Source organism: Henckelia pumila, unplaced genomic scaffold (genome assembly GCF_033568475.1).
Source record: "Henckelia pumila isolate YLH828 unplaced genomic scaffold, ASM3356847v2 CTG_525:::fragment_3, whole genome shotgun sequence".
Classification (NCBI taxonomy): Eukaryota; Viridiplantae; Streptophyta; class Magnoliopsida; order Lamiales; family Gesneriaceae; genus Henckelia; species Henckelia pumila.
Window position 1 is genome coordinate 2,634,680 of NW_027331857.1, and position 21,441 is coordinate 2,656,120.

Sequence of the window (21,441 nt, forward strand, 5' to 3'; positions counted from 1 at the left end):
CGATCAGGGAAAGACAGTTTACTTACCATTACCTATCAGCCCGGTCATTCTCATCAGGCCCACTTCGCTACCCCTAATAACCCGGGCACTCGTTTTTATCAAACATCATTAGATAGTTTAAAATTTCTCGATTTCTTTGAATAAATACATTTTATAATTGGATTTCAAATCTAAACATATGTTTACTTACTTTTTTAAGCGACGAACTTTTGTAATAGTTGATAAATTTCTATATATTTTTATAAACCATGATTGTGATTTTTATTTATTTCTTAGAATTATTAATCGAGTGTCAATAACTTCTATTTATATTTCTTTAAAATAATTCTATTTCTTTAAAATATTTTTATTTATCACTATAAATAATTTTTACTTATCGATTTGATTTACAAAAATTGATAATTAATATTAAATTTATTACAATTAAAAAATTAATATAACTCTAAAATGTTTGAATATATTTAATTTTATATAGTATATTTATTTATATAATATATGTATATATATACACATTCGTGATAACAATTTTTAAAAATACTTCAATATATCAAATCAATATATATCAATAATATACATATCATATATATATTAAATTAAAGTAAATAAAATCATTATCGTAAAATTTTAGTTATAATAAAAATTAAGCTACATATTAAAAAATTACGTCAAATTTTATATAATAAATAATGAGTTACTCATCAAAAATAATTATTGTTATTTTTAATTTATGATCAATATAATATTATAATATTTTGTTGTGTAGTATAATAAGTTTTTATTAAATTTTTTTAATAAATATGATTTTAAATCTCATGAGGTTTTGTAATTAAAATTCGAAAAATTATGAATGATAAAAAAATATTTTGTTTTAGAAAGAGAAAAATATTTTTGTATTATATTATTTTTAACAGAACTAGTATGTATAATGCTAGTGTTGGTATATAGATTATCTTAATGGAAATGAAAAAAAGGTGTGTGAGTTTGAATTAATGTCCATCCAAATCTTTAGGTTGAACTAAAGTCAATTATTAACATTTTATTGTTGTACCTTAGGTTTTAATTATTGTACTTAATAGACTTCCATGGAGTTTTTAAAAGTCTATTGATATTTTGAATACCTATAAACTTTTGTAGAGTTTTTTAAAAATTGAGTTTGAATGTCAATTGATTTTTTAAAACTCTACAAATATTCATTTTGAATACCACTAAATTTTTATAGAGTATATAAAAGTATATATTGAATACTTCTAAACTTTTAAACTCCACAAAAGTTATTAAAAGTCTAGAACCAATACACCCTACGTACCGCAAATCAAAAACTTGCTAGAAAGAAACACTATATTGGTCACTCCTCGAGTAGGTTCGTCATTTGGAAATTTTGGTCGTGTTTCTTTGGATCAAGGGGACGTCATACAGAAAGGATTTTGTGTTGGACTAGATTAGGCTTTATGCCTAAATGGGCTTTCATTATGTGAATGAAAAATTGGTTAAGCTTTGGGCTTGTTAAAGTGGATGGTTAAGAGTGGAATATGAGTATCCCACATTAGAAAAATAACTTGGCATAGGTGTGCTTATATGGTGTTACATTTTATGAAGGTGTAAGAATAATTGGTCAAGAGGCTCTCTCTCACGCGCGCCTGCGCAGGGGGGGTGCAAATCAAGGGCCCGATTTGCACTGGAAAAGACTTGACTTGTGTGCAAGCATACGAGCGCGACCTGGGTACGTCGAATGTCGGACTGATCAAGGCAAAATTGCCTACCCAGTGTTGGCCACCTTTTTCTATTTGATTTTTAACCTTCCACATGCCTTGAGAAGATTCCGGATGAGACCCTTCAGCTGGATGTCTGACTTTTGGTGTTTCATCTGCCAACCTTTGGCCTTCTATCTGCCCATCCTGTGCATGTCCGCCTAGACAGTGTGGCCCTATAAATAGAGGCAGTATGTAGTCCTTCAGAACACAAAGACTTTCGAGCCCTCAGATTCTCTGCAATTCCTGCACTCTGCTACGCTGCTGCTCTTGCATTCCTCCTCTGTCGTGATATTGTTCAGGTACATTCTCAGTTCGCCGGTGTAGTGCCTTTGTGCTAGGTTTCTACAAGGTTTCTCCGTTGTATCCTGAGAGACAGACGTCCGTGTAATCCTCAAAGCACACTCAGGAGGGGACGAATCTGTTTTAAGGAAAATGTACTAGTTACAGGCCTCGGTTTGCTTATCTGTTTCCTTACTCATTCTGTTTATACTTTACAGTATTTACATGCTCAATATACTACTAAATTGTTATACGATCTTACTTCGTTCTTAGTATATTGTTTCTGTTATATTCGCGTTTTGAGTTTACATATATTGAATAAAAATCTTAAAACAGAATCTAGTACTCATTACGTGATTTATTTCAGAAATGACTTCTGCTTCAAGTGAGACTACTCCGGTTGCCCCTATTGTCATGGTTCCAAATCGTGTCGTTCCTCCTGTTGCCCCACGTGGTGCTGCCGTTCCTGTTCCTAACAGTCACGGAGAAAAGCCTGAGAAGTTCACTGGTGCGGACTTCAAGAGGTGGCAGCAGAAAATGCTCTTCTACTTGACGACGTTGAACCTGGCCAGATTCCTCTCGGAGGATGCTCCTAAGCTCAAGGAGGGTGAGGGAGATGTTGAATCCGTCAGTGCTTTGGAGGCATGGAATCATTCTGATTTCCTATGCCAAAATTACATACTGAATGGATTGGCAGATTCGCTCTACAATGTGTATTGCGAAAAGAAAACGGCCAAAGAGCTGTGGGAATCCCTTGACAGAAAGTACAAAATCGAGGATGCGGGGGCCAAGAAGTTTCTTATAGGCCGCTTTCTGGATTTTAAGATGGTGGATTCCAAGCCAGTTATCAGCCAAGTTCAAGAGATCCAAATGATTCTTCACGAGATTCACTCTGAGGGGATGACGTTGAGCGAATCCTTCCAAGTGGCGGCCATTGCTGAGAAGCTACCACCGGCATGAAAGGATTTCAAGAACTACTTGAAACACAAGCGAAAGGAGATGAATGTTGAAGAACTCATTGTTCGACTTCGTATCGAGGAAGACAACAAAAGTTCTGAAAGACGACTGTTTTCTCCGGTTGCTGCTAAAGCAAATGTTGTCGAGCATGGACAAAGCTCGAAAAATAAGAACTTCAATCCTTCGAACAAAAAGATTAAGATGGGACCAAAAGGAGGCATTACGAAGAAGAAGTTATCCGGAAAATGCTTCAATTGTGATGGTACTGGTCACAAGGCCTCTGAGTGCAAGAAGCCAAAGAAAAATCGAGAGGTGAATATGGTGGAGAACATATCCCATGAGGTTTCAAACATGAACCTTTGTGCTGTCATTTCTGAAGTAAATTTGGTTGGTTCAAACCCAAGGGAGTGGTGGATTGACACTGGTGCCACTCGCCATGTTTGCTCTGACAAAGAGATGTTTGCAAATCTTGAGGAATCCGAGAATGGGGAAATGCTGTTCATGGGGAATTCTGCAACTTATAAAATCAAGGGACAAGAAAAAGTGATTTTGAAGATAACCTCTGGAAAAGAGCTGACTTTGAACAATGTGTTGTATGTGCCAGACATCCGTAAGAACTTGGTGTCTGGATCGCTGCTTAACAAGCATGGGTTTCACATTGTGTTTGAGTCAGATAAAGTTATTTTATCTAAGAATTGAATATTTGTTGGGAAAGGCTATATAAGCAATGGGTTGTTCAAACTCAATGTAATGGCTATTAAGCTTGTGACCAATAAGATGAAATCTTCTGCTTACTTGCTTGAGTTTTCCAATTTGTGGCATGGTAGACTAGGACATGTTAATTATGATACGATTCGTAGATTAATTAACTTGAAAAGTATTCCTACATTCAAAATTGATACACAACACAAATGTGAAACTTGTGTTGAGGCAAAACTAACAAGATCATCTTTTCAAACAGTTGAAAGGAAAAGTGAACCCCTTGATTTGATACACTCTGATCTATGCGATTTAAAAGGAGTACAAACACGTGGTGGAAACAAATACTGAAAGAGTGGGTGCCCGGTTAGCCAACTTGTGGCTAAGGGCTTTTATGACTCTATGTAAAACAATCTTTTGTTTAATATAATTTACACTTTTATAATGGCATTGAATTTATCTTTTTTCATATTGTTATATTATGATATACTATTGTTGTTTTGATAAAGACCTTGAATATACTATAGTGTATGTAAGATGTGGTAGCACATGGGGATGACTATCATGAAACACATCTTATAGTCACTGTATATTCTAAACTGTTCCTAGTCAATTGAGCCGTCCGCAAATAAGGATAAGGATCGCTCGAAATTGAGACTAGCATTTGCGATGCCGAGTACCACGTTTCATTGGTATGGAACATAGAGATGTTCAAAGCATGCAAATGGATATTCATATGATGAATGATCGAACTACCATATTCGGACTTTCCAAGTGGTTATCACTTATCGAGTGGATAAAGTCCGCGGTTTTGGTTGTACACCATTAGTCCTTATTACTTGAAACATCATTGAGACTCTATATGCTAGTACTGTACTTTGACTCGTTTACCGACTCTATTGGGGTCATCAGGTGTCGGGATTGGGTACAGTTACGACACATATAGGAGTCGATGCTTTGTTGTCAAGGATTCACCACATACTTGCGAGTGTGGATATCCTATGCGATCTGAGGAGATATTAGTGTGACGAATCTCTGGCCAGAGTACATGATGTGTTTTAGGTTAATGGGTTATCCTAGTAACACATGCGATGTCACTAATAGATCTCCAAGATGTTATGCATAGTTATCGAATCTCGAACGACTCTCGATATACCAATGGTTGTTGATTCGATCGGGATATATGGTTGAAGGGACCGTACTGTACGCTAACCAAAATCTACTGGTTCTTGCAGGCACTATCAGTAATACCTAGGGAATCATGGGGCGATGTTGCTAGGCACTCTTACCATGATTCGATGGGTAAGTCGGAAATTGTTGTTCCGAGTCACAAGGAGTTGTGAGCCCACGGCTAGCTGTATTCCTGAACCATTGAGGGTTACACAAGTAATGGATTACTAAAATCCCGTAGAGATAGTTAAATTTAAAGAGTTAAATTTAATGAAAGAGAAGTTGGACTTATTAACTAAAGGGAGTGGGATTTTCTAAAATGACATAGGGATTGACATTTTTGGAAATCACTAAATTTGGATTCAGAAAAATTATCTTGACTCTAAAAGATGCAGAAATGGTTCTGTGCACATTGGTGAAATCAGTTTATCAATCGGAGTCACGATGAATATTATATTAATTTTTATAACAACAGGCTTGGCTTGTTGGGCTTAAGTTATGGATTGTGGGATTTAAGGAGTTGGAGTCCTGATACAATTATATCTTAATCTAGTCTAGAAATTATCTATAAATATATGTGCAGTGTTCGAAAATTACAGGCAATTCATTATTAGAATTTTCGAAAACACTACAAAATATTTCAAGAGGATTTTCGAAATCTTCTGTCCCTTTTCGGAGAAAATTCAGTCTTGTAATTTTTGTGAAAAATTACAATTCTTAATTAACAGATCATATCTGTTTATTCTCTACGCAAACTTCTGATTGATTTCTAGTGCAGTCAATCAAAGGGTTTTGTTTTCTATTCGTGGACCTGATTGAAGAAACGTTTGTTCATCAGTTCCTGGGATATACAACAAGAGCAGATTAAATTTTGTTGGTGTTCATAATCTCGCTTTGAGATTTTAAGGTAAAATATTTAATTGTGATTATTTATTTTACTTACACAAATTTAATCGTAAAAATTTTGATACCCAGATATGGAATCATTCCATATTAATAAAAATAAATTTTTTAAACTTTCGCTGCACCGGATATCAATTCTAATTGATCTGAACACAGTTTTCCAACAAATACTTCATTACTTTTATTGACGATAGCACAAAATATTGTTATGTGTATCTTCTTAAAAGTAAAGATGAAGCTATTGAAAAGTTTGTCCATTACAAAAGTGAAGTTGAAAACCAACTTAGCAAGAAAATTAAGGTGTTAAGAAGCGATCGTGGATGTGAGTATGAATTACCATTTGCTGAGTTTTGTGCTCAACATGGTATCAGACACGAAAGAACTGCACCTTATTCTCCTCAGCAAAATGGTGTCGCAGAGCGAAAGAATTGCACTTTGAAAGAAATGATGAATGCACTGTTACTGAGTTCTGGTTTATCACAGAACATGTGGGGGAAAGCTGTTCTGACAGCTAATTACCTTTTAAATAAGATACCCCAAAAAAAACAAGATAAAAGTCCATATGAATTATGAAAAGAAGAATACCTTCCTACCAATACTTGCGAGTGTGAGGGTGTCTTGCCAAGGTAGCCGTACCTAATCCGAAAAAGGTAAAAATTGAACCAAAAACCGTTGATTACATTTTCATAGGATATGCACACAATAGTAGCGCCTATCGATTTCTTGTGTATGAATATCAAATTCCTACCATTCATAAGAATACAATAATGGAATCAAGAAATGTTTCGTTCTTTGAACATGTGTTCCCTTGCAAATCTATGAAAGAACCAAGTTCATCCAAAAGATTACATGAGACAATGGAAAAAGAACAAGAGGTTAACTACGAGGTTGAACCTAGACGTAGCAAAAGAGCTAGAACTGAGAAATCATTTGGTCCGGATTTCATCACTTTCATGATGGAAAGTGAACCTCAAAGCTTCAAGGAAGCTGTGAATTCATCTGAAGGACCTCAATGGAAAGAGGCTATAAATTTCGAAATAGAATCCATTTTGCAAAATCATACGTGAGAACTAGTGGACCTTTCTTCGGGAAGCAAACCACTAGGTTATAAATGGATTTTTAAACGAAAAATGAAATCAGCTGGAACAATAGATAAGTATAAAGCCAGATTGGTAATCAAGGGTTACCGTCAACGTGAAGGGCTTGATTACTTTGACACTTATTCTCCAGTAATGAGAATAACTTCAATTCGAGTGATACTTGCAATTACCGCCTTGCGGAATCTTGAAGTACACCAAATGAATGTAAAAACTGCTTTTTTAAATGGAGATTTAGAAAAAGAAATTTACATGGAACAACCTGAGTGATTTTCTGCACCTGGGCAAGAAAATAAGGTTTGTAAATTAGTGAAGTCTTTGTATGGCTTAAAGCAAGCACCAAAACAATGGCACAAAAAATTTGACAAAGCCATGCTAGAAAGTGGATTTAAAGTCAATGAGTGTGACAAATGTGTATACGTAAAGAACACTAAAAGTGGCTACATCATTTTGTGTCTTTACGTAGATGACATGCTTATCATCAGAAGCAATGATAAAATGATCAAATCCACTAAGAAACTGCTGAACTCAAAATTCGACATGAAGGATTTGGGATTAGCCGATGTCATCCTTGGAATTAAAATCCATAGAACATCAGAAGAGATGGTTCTAAGTCAATCACATTATGTGGAAAAAATACTTGAGAAATTCAATAAGGATGACTCTGCATTGGCTAGAACCCCGATAGATCCAAGTCAACATCTATCGAAGAATCGGGGTGAGAGTATCTCCCAACTAGAATACTCTCGAGTCATTGGTAGTCTGATGTACTTAATGAGTTGTACACGACCAGACATAGCCTATGCAGTAAGCAAATTGAGTAGATTCACGAGTAATCCAGGAACTGAACACTGGAAAGCAATTATCAGATTGCTAAGGTAATTAAGATACACTCGTGATCATGGGCTGCACTATACTAGATATCCTGCTGTTATTGAAGGATACAGTGATGCAAACTGGATATCTGATATGAAAGACTCAAAATCTACAAGTGGATTTGTATTCACTTTAGGAGGTGCAACAATAGCTTGAAAATCTTCTAAACAAACTGTAATAGCCAGATCCACGATGAAATCTGAGTTTATTGCACTTGATAAGTGTGCTGAGGAATCTGAATGGTTGAGTCTATTTTTAGAAGATGTTCCAGGATGGGTGAAACCTGTACCGGCTATTTGCATTCATTGTGATAGCCAATCTGCGATCGGAAGGGCACAAAGAAAGATGTATAATGGAAAATCTAGACATATACGTCGTAGACACAACACCATTAGACAACTACTCTCAACTGGAGTTATCTCTATTGGCTATGTAAAGTCAAATGATAATATAGTGGATCCGTTAACCAAAGGGTTAAACAGAGAGTTATTTGAAAAATCTTCAAAAGGAATGAGACTGAAGCCAATGGAATAAAACGGTGCGAAGGAAAACCTAATCTATGCTGACTGGAGATCCCAAGAACTAGGTTCAATGGGACAACCTAATTGCACTGGTTTGGTAGATCACTATGGGGATTATCCCTAGTCTATTCCTATTGCAAACAGTGAATATTGAGGATAAGCTTATTGCTTTTAATTATTCTGATGAAATTCAACATAGAATCACCTATGTGAGAGAGAAGTGGGGCCGCTTCGAAGGAATTGCAAGGCTCAATTCTAGACCCTCTTAATGAACCAGGCGTGTGTTCATGGCCAAAACGAACACAATCATGAGAACTGAATTGTATCAGGGAGAGTCCTGTATGAAGTATATCTCAATTTACACGAACGGATGTACAGTTCAAAGACATCGCATCTACTGTCAACCAGTGAATTATTATACTTTCACAAGGGAAGGTTCAAAGGTTAATGTCTACCTATCCTATGCAGGATTCAACTGTTGACCTTTATCATGACTATCTTCGTTTATCTTTCAATTTTCATTCATGTGGGGGATTGTTGGACTAGATTAGGCTTTATGCCTAAATGGGCTTTTATTATATGAATGAAAAATTGGTTAAGCTTTGGGCTTATTAAAGTGGATGGTTAAGAGTGGAATATGAGTATCCCACATTGGAAAAATAACTTGGCATAGGTGTGCTTATATGGTGTTACATTTTATGAAGGTGTAAGAATGATTGGTCAAGAGGCTCTCTCTCACGCGCGCCTGCGCAGGGGGTTGCAAATGGCTTGACTTGTGTGCAAGCGTACGAGCGCGACCTGGGTGCGTCGAATGTCGGACTGATCAAGGCAAAATCGCCTACCCAGTGTTGGCCACCTTTTGCTATTTTATTTTTGATTTTTAACCTTCCACATGCCCTGAGAAGATTCTGGATGAGACCCTTCAGCTGGATGTCTGTTGGTGCTTCAGATGCCAGACTTTTGGTGTTTCATCTGCCAACCTTTGGCCTTCCATCTGCCCAGCCTGTGACTGTCCGCCTAGACAGTGTGCCCCTATAAATAGAGGCAATATGTAGTCCTTCAGAACACAAAGAATTTTGATCCCTCAGATTCTCTGCAATTCCTGCACTCTGCTACGCTGCTGCTCTTGGATTCCTCCTCTGTCGTGATACTGTTCATGTACATTCTCAGTTCGCCGATGTAGTGCCTTCGTGCTAGATTTATAAAAGGTTTCTCCGTTGTATCCTGGGAGATAGACATCCGTGTAATCCTCAAAGCACACTCAGGAGGGGACGAATCTGTTTTAAGGAAACTGTACTAGTTACAGGCCTCGGTTTGCTTATCTGTTTCCTTACTCATTCTGTTTATACTTTACAGTATTTACATGCTCAATATACTACTGAATTGTTATACGATCTTACTTCGTTCTTAGTATATTGTTTCTGTTATATTCGCGTTTTGAGTTTACATATATTGAATAACAATTTGAACAATTTGATATTCGAACTTGGGCTAGATGAAATGAAAGACTCCAGATCGTTCATAAGCACGACCGCAAGAGGATTGGATTTACTGTGGACTAGAGCGTCACTTTGCTCAAAAAATTTTAAGAGGCTTAATGTTATCTCCAGCTACCGCCGATCAATCCGCTCAACATAGCTCCGACAAGATGGCTTGCACCCCCAACTCAACTATTTGAGATTGGATGTTGACGCTGTAATTAATGATACATCTAACTCATATGTAATCGGTGGAATGGTTCGAGAACACGAAGGGCAGTTGATCTTGGCTTTTGGAAGGAGAATCAAGAAACCAACTTATATTGTGTATGCAAAATTAGAGGCAATGATAGAGGGGTTGCGGCTAGTACTTAAATAGGTGTGCATATTCACCAAGTATCAACATATTATCTCTATTTTCTCTATGGTGTAAGCAGTCATTAGCTTAGAGATGGATTTGAGTTATACTGGTTACGTGGCTGAAGAAGTTAAAAACCTATTTGAGATGAGCCTGATCACTAAGTTATCTCATGTGCGTAGGACTGCAAATGTGGTGGCTCATTCACTTGTATTTTTTTTAAAATAATTCTTCACCTAGCCCGCTTGTTTGGGAACATGAATTTTTGTTTTTGTTGGTAAACCTTATAGCGAAAGACTTGATTTCGGATTAATAAAACAACAAGTTTTACCGTAAAAAAAATTGAGAAAACATCAAAGCAATTGTTGAATTTTTTAAAAATTATAATTATAATTGGAAAAATAAGGTAATATTTTTTTTTTACAAAAACAACTAAAAGAAACTCGACGTCGTCGTTTCAATCCCCCTCGTCATCGTGACTGAACTGAAAAGAAAAAAAGGAGAATCATTCCTCAAGCGTTCGGGTCGGCTACTCTGCAATTCCTTCGGAATCTACGTGCGATACACACCGCAACAGCTTCAAAGCACAGTTCTTTGAGCTTCGGAAGCAGTGCGAGGGGGACGAAGAGTTGGAAGGGCATCGATCATGGTGTCGTACGTGAACGCGTTGCTGTACGGGGTGGGCGGAATAGTTGTGGCGGGAATGGCAATATTGGTGGCGTTTCAGGAAAAGCTCGTTTACGTGCCGGTTTTGCCCGGGCTCACTAGATCTTACCCCATCACCCCCTCACGCCTACGCCTGATTTATGAGGACGTTTGGCTCACTTCCTCCGATGGCGTCCGCCTCCATTCCTGGTTCATCAAGCTCCTACCTGATTGCAGAGGTAGGTTTCCTTTCATATATGTCTATTATTTCTATATATTTTTTTGTTAATGGGTTTTTATTGTTGCGGTTGCATGTGTGACCAATTGATTGGGGAAAATCATTCGCGCGATATTTGGGGCTTTGTGTTGGTTGGGGATGAGTGAATAGGTTTGATTGCGATCCGTTTGAAGCAAAATCCGAGAGAGTGGTTTGTTGGGTTAGGGTTTACTGGTCATTTACTTTAGGATGCTGGATATTTGTGTGGTGAGATGAGAGTGGGATGAAGGAGAAACTGATTCATGGAAGTGCTTTTATGGATGCTGGATTTTTTCATGGACGCGCTTTTATGGGATAAAGTGAATTTTCTGTTATATTGTATGGTTGAGTCAAGCTTATTGCTACTAATTAGTTGTGAGCTGACGGCTATAAGCTGAAGTTTTTCATATATGTGCTGGAAATAGATTGATATTATTCTAGTATGATATGATTCTTTGCTCACACAACCATGAGATGCAATGTTTGGTACAAGGAGCCATTCCACAGTGAAGGTCTAGTGGTTTGTTTGAGTTTCTGTTGAAGTTTTTCCTGGAAAAATTTTCCTTTTGTCAATTCAACTGTTACATAAAAAGAAGGAAGTCTTTCATGATGCAAATGTACTTGTAAACGGAGAGGAAGGTAGTAAGTGTGAAGAAGCAGCAGCAGCTTTACAGTTGGATAGTCTTTGATGTGCATACTAAAGGTAAATTCTTTTGTCCCTGTTATTGCAGGACCAACGATTCTCTTCTTCCAAGAAAATGCTGGAAGTATCCTTTTTTCAGTTAGGTGTTATAAACAAACATTGATGTAGTATTTCTAACATCTTTTTATGCTTTAAAAATGTTTCCTTTTGTTCGAGCACATTTGCTTTGTAGACAAAAAGATTTTAAAAATACTCTTCTGGAGGCCTTGATGATTTATTCGCAGACATTGCTCACCGTCTTGAAATGGTTCGAATTATGTTGCAAAGACTTCAATGTAATGTCTTCATGCTTTCCTATAGAGGGTAAGTGATTGTTTTCTTGTCATCTTCTTCTCTTTTATGGATTATCTCACTCTTCTGCTACTTGGTTGTCCTATTTTTTTTTCTTCTTTTTTTTTTTTCAATTAGTTGGTGTATTTAGACGTATATGCTATGTTATATACTGACATTTACATTGCTCTAACTTTGTGGTTATCAGCTATGGTGCTAGTGACGGATTCCCTTCACAACATGGTATTACTATGGATGCCCAGGTCTTGCTTCAAGTTATTGTATTTCACTTAATGAACCTGTGCAATCTTTTAGTTTTGCTTGTTCTTTCTCGATGTTATTTTTAAGGTTGGGGAGGAGTGGTAGCCTTTGGTCATTAGGCATGTCAATTCTAATATTTCCCATAATCATGTGGAGTAGGCTGCACTGGATCATCTGAGTCAGAGGACAGATATTGACACGTCCCGAATTGTAGTCTTTGGGAGGTCACTTGGGGGAGCTGTTGGAGCAGTGCTTACCAAAAACAATCCAGACAAGGTAATGTCCTTGGGGCCTGTCTCACCTCAAGGACCTCTTCGGGGTGTGAAACCATACTTTTCTTCTTATATTCTTTCCATTTTTCTGTTACTTCCTGATCCCCTTGTGTCTGGATATGGTTTCTAGAATTCATTTTCTATTGTTGTTCATCCTGATCAAGGTGATGAAATACTTGGTAGACTATGGTGACGTTGTTGAATATGATAATCATGCTGTGAATCGAAAAGAAAAACTGATATCTTTTCATGTCTTGGATGACATTAGCATTCATATTCATATTGCTGTTGCAAATTTCTTTGTGTACATTGTGGTTTTAGTAACTATGTCTAGTCAGTCACATCATATTTACTCGTTTAAGTAGGAGACTATAATTTTTGACAGGTCTTATAATTTTCAGTTGCATCTCTGTGGAAGAGAATTTCCTCCTGTAGTTTTCACAGTTATTGCCTTTTTTTTTGTCTCTATAGTTAAGCTGTAGGTGTAATATTTTTTTCACCTAGAACTGGTACTTTAGGCTGCAGAAGAAAACAATGTCATAACATCCTCCTTTCATTTAGTTTCGACTTTGAATTTTTGTTTCTTTTATTTGCATTTATATCATAGCTTTGTTACTCCCTGATTCTGCCGAAAAAAAGTTGATCCAATTGTTTTCCTCACCCTTTCAGCCTTTCTGGTTACGAGTGCTACCTAAGCAACAATACGAGAATCATGTATCACAGATGCAGCATTTCTGATCGTTGATCGATCTAGTTGATATTTATTTACTTGCTATTTATTTTGAAGAATTGTTCAAAGATGTTATTAGAATGATGATGATGTACTTTAAGCTGTGATCTCGAGTCCATATGGTATTCTTACAGTCTTGTTTATGGTTCATCTTTCATTTTCACCATTTTGCAGTGTGTGGCATGGGATTTCTTTTGTACTTGTTCATCTCGTAAATCTAGAAATGAATCTATTTTGGTTACTAGAAATGTGTTGGGGTGTACTAACTTTGAGGAGCAACTGGTGCCTTCATTGTTTCAGGTGGCTGCACTTATATTGGAAAACACATTCACATCTATCCTGGACATGGCTGGAGTTCTACTGCCCTTTCTGAAGTGGTTTATTGGAAAAAATAGCTCAAAAGGTCCTGGGGTTTTGAATTTTCTTGTTCGTTCTCCATGGAGTACCATTGATGTCGTTAGTGAGGTGAGGCTTACTTTAGATGTAGACACGCTTAATTATCTTTTTTTGTGTCTCTTGACATAATGACCATGGCTTCGATTTAACTAGCTTTACTGGTGATTTTCAAGTCTATCCAACTGAAGTTTAAGAGAGCCGACCACGAGCTAAAGTGTAAGGCTTAAATTAGCAAAGTTGAATTGTTAAAAGGCGGCTTCAGTTGGGTTCAAGCTCATTAATAAAAATCATAAACATGATTTATTCTTGAAAAAATGGAATGAGTACTGGTATCCAAACATCTGGTTCATGAATTGAATTTTGCCTGTAATCCAGAATTTGCATACAGTGTATGTTCTTTAAATCCTTATTTAAAGGCAATTTTATTGTTTTGATTTTAAAGCCATTTTTGTCATCTGATTGAAAGTGTACCATCTGGCTTTCTTGTTTCTGCAATATTCCCACATATGCCGACAGAATTGTTTTAATTTTAGAGCCACTACTGTTTTAATCTGATTCAAAGTGTTCCATTGTGTTTTCTTGTTTCTGCAATGTTCTCATAGTCTCATAGATGCTGACAGGCGTTTTGTAACATTGATCTTGTCATTTATTATCTTCCATATGCACATGTCTGTTGTTTAAAGTTTGATGCTTTGAACTGCAGATCAGACAACCAATCCTTTTTCTCTCTGGATTACAAGATGAAATGGTACCCCCGTTGCACATGCAATTGTTATATGCTAAGGCCGCTGCACGCAATAAACAGTGTTTATTTGTTGAGTTTCCTACGGGAATGCATATGGATACATGGTTGTCTGGTGGTGATCGCTATTGGAGAACAATTCAGGAGTTTTTTGAAAAGAGCCTTCCAGATAAGAAGATCGATGGCTCTTCTGAAAGTGGTATGTTTCAAATTTATTTTGCCGCAAATTAATACAAGGTTGCATCTTCCTGTATCTATTATCATAATTATTGATTGATTAAAACTTACCTCATCTTGTTCCCAAAATTTCCGCCAAAGGAACTGTCTGGTCAAAGTAAATGAGTTGCAATTATGTGGGAATATCATACGCTGACCATCTTTTTGACGTGTTTTTATGCTTTACCTTTTGTTTTACCTTGGTGGTTTGGGGGTGGAGTTTAAGAAAGTGACACTGATGGTTGCCATTTATTTCCCTGTTCGCTTAGTTCTCTGCTCTGGTGAACTAACCGACGTTATAGATATTTACTTCTGCTATCTACCAAAAGAATCAATTGACTTCATCTGTCCAGACCCTGAGCGAGTTCGATATTTCTACCGAGACTTGAGAGGCTAGATGTATTGCTTTTGCTTCAGTAGATCAGTGGGATTCTTTTCCTTTTCTTCTAGTTTTGTAATGTCATCTATTTATGTTGGGAGTGTAATCAGAAATCCAGTTTCGTCATCTATTTATATTGTGAGAGTCATCAGAAATCCAGTTTCTTCAAACTAATAGCTATGCTATGTCCCAGTTCAAATTGACATCATTTTGCACTCGTGTCAGATTTGGATGCACTTTGATCTGCTGCCACTTAAGGACAACATCCGGATTCAACAGTTACGCCCTTTCTTTGGATTTTGCAGTGACCAAGAGCTATCTGTGATTGTCCAACACGGTGTTTTCCAGTGCTTTTCATCAGGTGCATGATGTTCAGAAGAGGCAAAGGTTGTTAGATGCTTTAGGTACATAGCATGATACGGACACATCATATACCATCAGACTTATTGATCGTCCGGTAATGAAGTAACGATCTAAAATTGGAAACATAACACGTATTCTTCTCCTAGATTATTTCTGTATTGTGATAATGCTTGCTATGCAACTGTCGACCTGGTTCTGTTTGTAATGAAAGAACCATTGTTGCATTGACTTTGTTAGCGTTTCACATACCATCTCCTCTCGTCTCACTTCATCTGTGGTTGTGTTATTACTCTTCTAAAGTTTTTTGTCTTGTTTTCTCTTAAAAACATCATAAAAAGGAATTGGGGACCCCATTTAACAGCTTAAAACATTCAAAGTTGTCTTGGCAAAATTTGATAACAACGATAAGTAGTTTGGGAATCTGTCTCCCTTTACATGTGGATGTTTATGTTTTACAATGATCTAAATTGGTTTGGTGCAATAATTAAAATATGTGAGCTGCATCATTAACATAGTTTCGGGTTATGATGCCATGTGTTCTGCTCTAATGGTTTGGTTTGTGCAATTTTTTTAGAATCCTTTGATCTCGTTTGGTAGAGGTGATGACGGTAGGATAACATAATAGGTTTTTAGGTAGTGTTTGGGAGAGAATTTTGTTACGGAGAAACTTAGAAGTGCTTCCTAAAAACTCTTCCAAACACTACCTTAAAATGATAAACAATACACTAGGTTTGGGATAAAGCAACTTCTGATCCTTTGAAAGGGTAGAAATAGGTCTTCACTCCGAGGAGATATCCTGAATACCCATTTTTACGATAAGCAAGACAATACATTATTCTTTGACCTAGAAAACACACAGATCCTGCACTCTTCCACAGTACTCAAACGAGGTAAGATTCATTTCCTCATTCCCCTGCCTCCATCGCCAGAGAAGAAACGATCGAAGAAGAAAGAATTGCATGAAAATGGTGGTAAGTGGTGAGAAGTTTACCGTTTACGATAGCACTTGAGTGAGATTTTATCGGAGAAGGTTTCCGGCGAAAGAGAAAAGCCGGTGAAAGTGGCGCATCGGAATATGGAGAACCCCACGTACAGCATTTTGGAGCTGCTGGGTGAAGCAAATTCCTTTATGCACAGCAATCAATCAAATCTTATTTTGTTTTCCATTTTGGAGCATTTGAGGCACATGAGACTCGTGCACAATATGTGATTTTAGGTTTTCTATAAATTCTTACATAAATTTGATACTGGACAGGGGTGATTTGGAGATATAAACTATAAAATTCTATTCAAATTTTAATCTCGATCATAGTAAATCACATCAAATCATGATCACAATGACCACTTCTCTCAACAATTTATTTGATCACCTATACTATACTAACACTATACTATGTATTGATCTCTCGTGACATCAAATTTTAATTATATTATTTTTTGAATGGAAAACAATACAATTCAATAAAATAATAAAACATAAAATTTTAACTTTATATGTTTTTTTCTCACAAAAATTTAATTTATGGGAGTTGGCAAAAATTTGCTAAATGAATATTGATCGGGAAGTGGGGCCCATGTATTGTCGGATCTCGACTCTACCCCAACAAAAGTACAATATTCCGAAGATGCCCCTAATTTCCCCCCTTTTTCTTTTATTTATATATATCCTCCCTCGCTGTAGTCAATAGTTATTGTAATAAATTTATTATTTGAAAAACATTACCGGAGAAAAAACACGCATTCGGGGCGTGTTTGTGTGTGTACGGCGGAGCAAAAGCATGGACGGGAGTGCTCTCAATGATCTGCGCACGGTGGAAGAAGTTTTTAATGATCTAAAGGGAAGGCGGAATGCCTTGATTAAAGCTCTCACCACTGGTAAATTCCTTGATTTCGTCTTTAAATTTTCAATGTGTGAGAATTTTCTCGATATGTTTAACCCAATTGGGCAGCACGTGTAGCGTGGGTGATTTTTTCATTTGCTTGTGTTTTTTTTTTCCCCAGGCTTTGGGGTCTCCGCTTGTCCCATTTTTTGTGCATCTGATACATGTTTTTTTGTTTTTGTTTTTCCCATTAATTTTGTTGCTTGTTTTTCGTTTTTCCAGACTTTGAAGAATTCCATAAGCAGTGCGATCCCGGTGAGTGGTTTTTCATTTATCAGTTTTCTTTGATGTTGTGATTTATCCGCGCATGATGTTTTTGTGCGGAGTGTTACTTGTCTAGTTAAGTTTCTATTTTTAGTTTTTCTCTTGTCCACTTGTTTCCTGTCTTTTTTTTTGTCCCCTCATAGTGCTTGAATTTTTGTGAAGTCAATCTCAATGGCATGTAAGTTGTATTGTTTTGTGTGCCTGCACTGTGTAATTGAGTTTTGGATTTGGTAATAGGATGCAAAGTTTTTCTCCGAGCATCTCTCTGGAGTCTGGAATTGTTTCTGCTAAGAAAAGTAGTTAACACTCAGATTAGTACTTAGCACACTGGCTTGCATTTACCATTTTATTTGTTGCTTTCACTTTACTTGACGTTGAAGATATTTGAATCTTCAATCCTTAGGAAAGCAGAAGGAACCAAGTTTCATATTCAATCTTTAGGTGATGCAGGAATTCAGTTTACCCTATTTGACTCGTATATTCGAAGTAAAGATTTTGATAAATTTGTTTTGCTCAACTATTTAAAGTGTAGCTGTTTCCACGGGAGTAAAATGTACACGTACCCACCAGATATAAGGAAGTTGGGTGATCACTCGTCCAGATAGTCCACTATTCGGGTAATCCACTACTCCGGGTAGTGAATTTATACTTTTACACCTTCTAGAAAAATTCGTGGGGGTGGTCACCTGCATCAGACCTTAGAGGCACAAATTTACCAAGAGAGAAATGATGCTTTTAAAGTAGAAAATGAGAACATACCTTCATTTGGCCATGATAATATGATACGCCTTATTTAGAAATATTTTTTAGGGCTTTTCTTGGACTAGTTTATCTTAATTATATGCAAGACCCAATTTTTAATATTTGACCCAAGTTCTATAAAATTGTTAAATAAGTACCAATTAAGTTTTTAATATTAAAATTTGGTCCTTACGCACCTTAACAAACTGCCTATTCAGACTGCATACTTTGTTAAATGTTCTCCTTTACGAGTACCATTCGTTCGATATACCCTTAAGACTCAGTTTATTCCCCTCCCCTTGCATGTTTTGGTTACAGATGTTGCCTGCTGAAGGCTTATCGTTACTGACTAGTGTATGCATTTTTTCAATAGAGTAGAGTATTTATATGTTACATAAAATTTTCAATGAAAAATGCTTATCCTAAAGTGTTTGATTTTTAATACCAATGATACTCTGCTATAAACATGAAAATTTTCAGAAAAGGAAAACCTTTGCCTTTATGGATTTCCTAATGGGCAGTGGGAAGTCAATTTACCTGCTGAGGAGGTTCCACCTGAGCTCCCGGAGCCTGCTTTAGGCATTAACTTTGCCCGAGACGGGATGCAGGAGAAAGATTGGTTGGCCCTTGTCGCTGTCCACAGCGACGCATGGCTACTTTCCGTTGCCTTCTATTTTGGGGCGAGATTTGGATTTGATAAAGCTGACAGGTATGGTTCTTATGAGTACTGAACTTCATGGAAGATCATTAAACGGTTTTGTATTCTTTGGTTTTGTTTATCTCATGGAATGTCTTTCAGCCGAGAAACTCCGCTCACTTTATTTTGTAGAGTAGCTTCGCCTGAACCATTTTTTGGATTTACTTTTGCATAGCGATATTTCTCAGGCATTACGATCTCCATGTTATGGTTTTGTCGTAATTTAAACATTTTCAGTTATTTCTTCACGTTGTTTGTTAACACACTGATTTCAGTTTTCCCAAAAAATATATTTTGGGTAATACTATCAATAAATGTTTTGGAAACTAATATTATCCTGCTTGCATTTCATTTTTCTACCTTGTCTTTCTGCGTCAGGTTTCCTAGGGAATTGCTTATGTTACCAAAAGTTTGTATCCCGTTTTGGTTCCTGACTAATGTTTAAGAGCCATTTATGCGACAGTAGATCTTCAACATGATTGACCATTTTTAAATGCTTTAGCTGAAATTGTGTCACTCAGGGGCGCTTGGGTTTGCTGCATCCAAAATTTCTGTCACAGCAATAATCTATTTTATGTGATTAATACAATATGCCCCTCTCAGTCCAACTCGTACCAGTTGTCATTACTGCGAGGATGATGGATCGTAAAATTGTGAATTCTAATAGAAGTGGAATTTCTTTTGTTTCTTTACTTTGATATTAACATTGTTTGTTTTGTATCGGGATACAGGAAACGCCTGTTCTACATGATAAATGATCTCCCGAGTATATTTGAAGATGTGACAGGAGCTGCAAAGAAGCAAGCAAAGGACAAATCGTCCATGTCAAACCTTAGTGGTAGTAAATCCAAGTTAAACTCCAAAGTGGTAAAAGAAATTTCTGCTTTCTCAAAATGATGACAATGTTCATATATTTTGGGTTCTAGCTTCTGAATACTTATGATGCCTGGTTCTTATGAGTTTAGGTATGACCAATCGCTAGATAGACTGTGCTGCATTGGCGAATAGGCCGGCCAACCGATTTTTCATTGACATGCAAGATATTGTCTCAATATGGATACCAATTACAATGTTAATTTGTTTCAACCTTTGGTTACAAGTAGAGGATGGAATTCAGTTCGTTCATTTACTTTGTCCCTCTTTTCAAAACAAAACTCTATGGGATTTAGAACACTTAATCACTTATTAGCAATTTGAGAGCCCCACTTTTTAATTTTGGCTTTATCATTATTATTCTTTTTTAAAGTTAAAATGAATCCATTATGTGCTACTAGCAAAAGATCCAAATATACAACAGTTTGCAAAAATGAGGGGATGGAATCCTTGAACCCCATATCCGTCGTAAGAGTCGGTGCCTTTTGAACCAACGTATGTGCCACAATATTGTTATTGTTATTATTTCGCTTCTGCTTTCATGAGTTATCTGTATTTGCCCAAGTGTGTCGCAAGCTACCTTTATGTTTAAAGATCCGAGTAGTTGTGATCTTCTCATCATATAAATTGCTCCCATGTGAATCTTTTGTTATACTGCATTATTCACTCTATCATGATGTTCCGCTAGTTTCTGTTGATATTGAATTTGTTGCATTATTTGATCGAATTTATATAGGTTTGTGGGAAATGGCAGCAACTTCTTGGCATCAAATTCATGAATTTCATTTTTTCTTGTGCATATCTAATATTTAATTTATTGTTCGATAATCAATCAGCTTTATGCTTCTAATACTTTCTTCAACTTCATGTGATTAGTTACTCGTGAAACTTTATTTGTTTGTACCTTTTCTGAATCTCAGGGCAAGATCTCCAAAGTCCAAGCTAAGGATGAGGATGAGGGATTTGATGAAGAAGAGGATGATGAGCATGGCGAAACCTTGTGTGGAGCGTGTGGCGAAAACTATTCCTCAGACCAATTTTGGATCTTATGTGATTTATGTGAGAAATGGTTCCATGGCAAGTGTGTTAAGATCACTCCTGCCAAGGCCGAGCACATCAAGCAGTACAAATGCCCGTCGTGCAGCAACAAGAGACCGCGCCCTTAGCAACGTCAGTGCAAGCATGGTTTGCCTTCGTTCTCATTATATCTTGCATGGAAAATAGCTAGCCATGTAGTTAGTCTCGAATCTTGATCTTGTGTTTATGTGTTCAGTTCACTGGTAATCAGTCTCATTTATTTCGAATGTAGCTACTCTTGCGTGCCTTCTCGTCCTGTCCAAATAGTTGAGTTTAGAGACGTTTTTTTTTTAAAAAAAAACATTCACAGTAAGTTGTCCAAACTCATTTTAGTTAGCAACTAATTCAGACATGTTTAAAACGTCCATTTATCTTGATTCGAAGTCCTAAGTGCATGAATGTGACTCGATATGTGCTTAATGTCTGTAGAAAAGCGAGCAACCTCGGCTTGATTTTATGCATTACAAGTGTGCAATGAAATTTAATCAAATATTACTTACAATTTCTTTTACAAGATTAAAGCTCGGATTTGTTTAGCTATCTCAAATCTCAAAAAAGAAAACAGAAAAAAGGGGGACTTTGTATTT

General features: G+C 36.7%; 2 protein-coding genes across 3 annotated transcripts; both read left to right on the forward strand.

Annotated features, from left to right (window-relative positions):
- Positions 1–10,550: 10,550 nt before the first annotated feature.
- On the forward strand, positions 10,551–15,593 carry LOC140873158 (alpha/beta hydrolase domain-containing protein WAV2). Of its 2 annotated transcripts, none has more exons than XM_073276161.1 (8): positions 10,551–10,973; positions 11,722–11,757; positions 11,918–11,996; positions 12,172–12,226; positions 12,384–12,500; positions 13,527–13,691; positions 14,326–14,563; positions 15,185–15,593. In XM_073276161.1, the coding sequence occupies exons 1-8, from the start codon at positions 10,736–10,738 to the stop codon at positions 15,199–15,201; spliced, it is 945 nt and encodes a 314-aa protein (XP_073132262.1). In that variant the 5' UTR covers positions 10,551–10,735; the 3' UTR covers positions 15,202–15,593. The 2 variants fall into 2 exon arrangements, with proteins under 2 accessions (XP_073132262.1, XP_073132261.1); XM_073276160.1 differs by having other exon boundaries at positions 15,265–15,593.
- A 1,439-nt stretch (positions 15,594–17,032) lies between these two features.
- LOC140873375 (PHD finger protein ALFIN-LIKE 5-like) lies at positions 17,033–21,189 on the forward strand. Its single transcript, XM_073276485.1, has 5 exons — positions 17,033–17,197; positions 17,425–17,457; positions 18,688–18,916; positions 19,636–19,771; positions 20,698–21,189. Exons 1-5 carry the CDS (start codon positions 17,101–17,103, stop codon positions 20,941–20,943), a joined length of 741 nt encoding a protein of 246 aa, XP_073132586.1. The 5' UTR covers positions 17,033–17,100; the 3' UTR covers positions 20,944–21,189.
- The last annotated feature ends 252 nt before the right edge of the window (positions 21,190–21,441 follow it).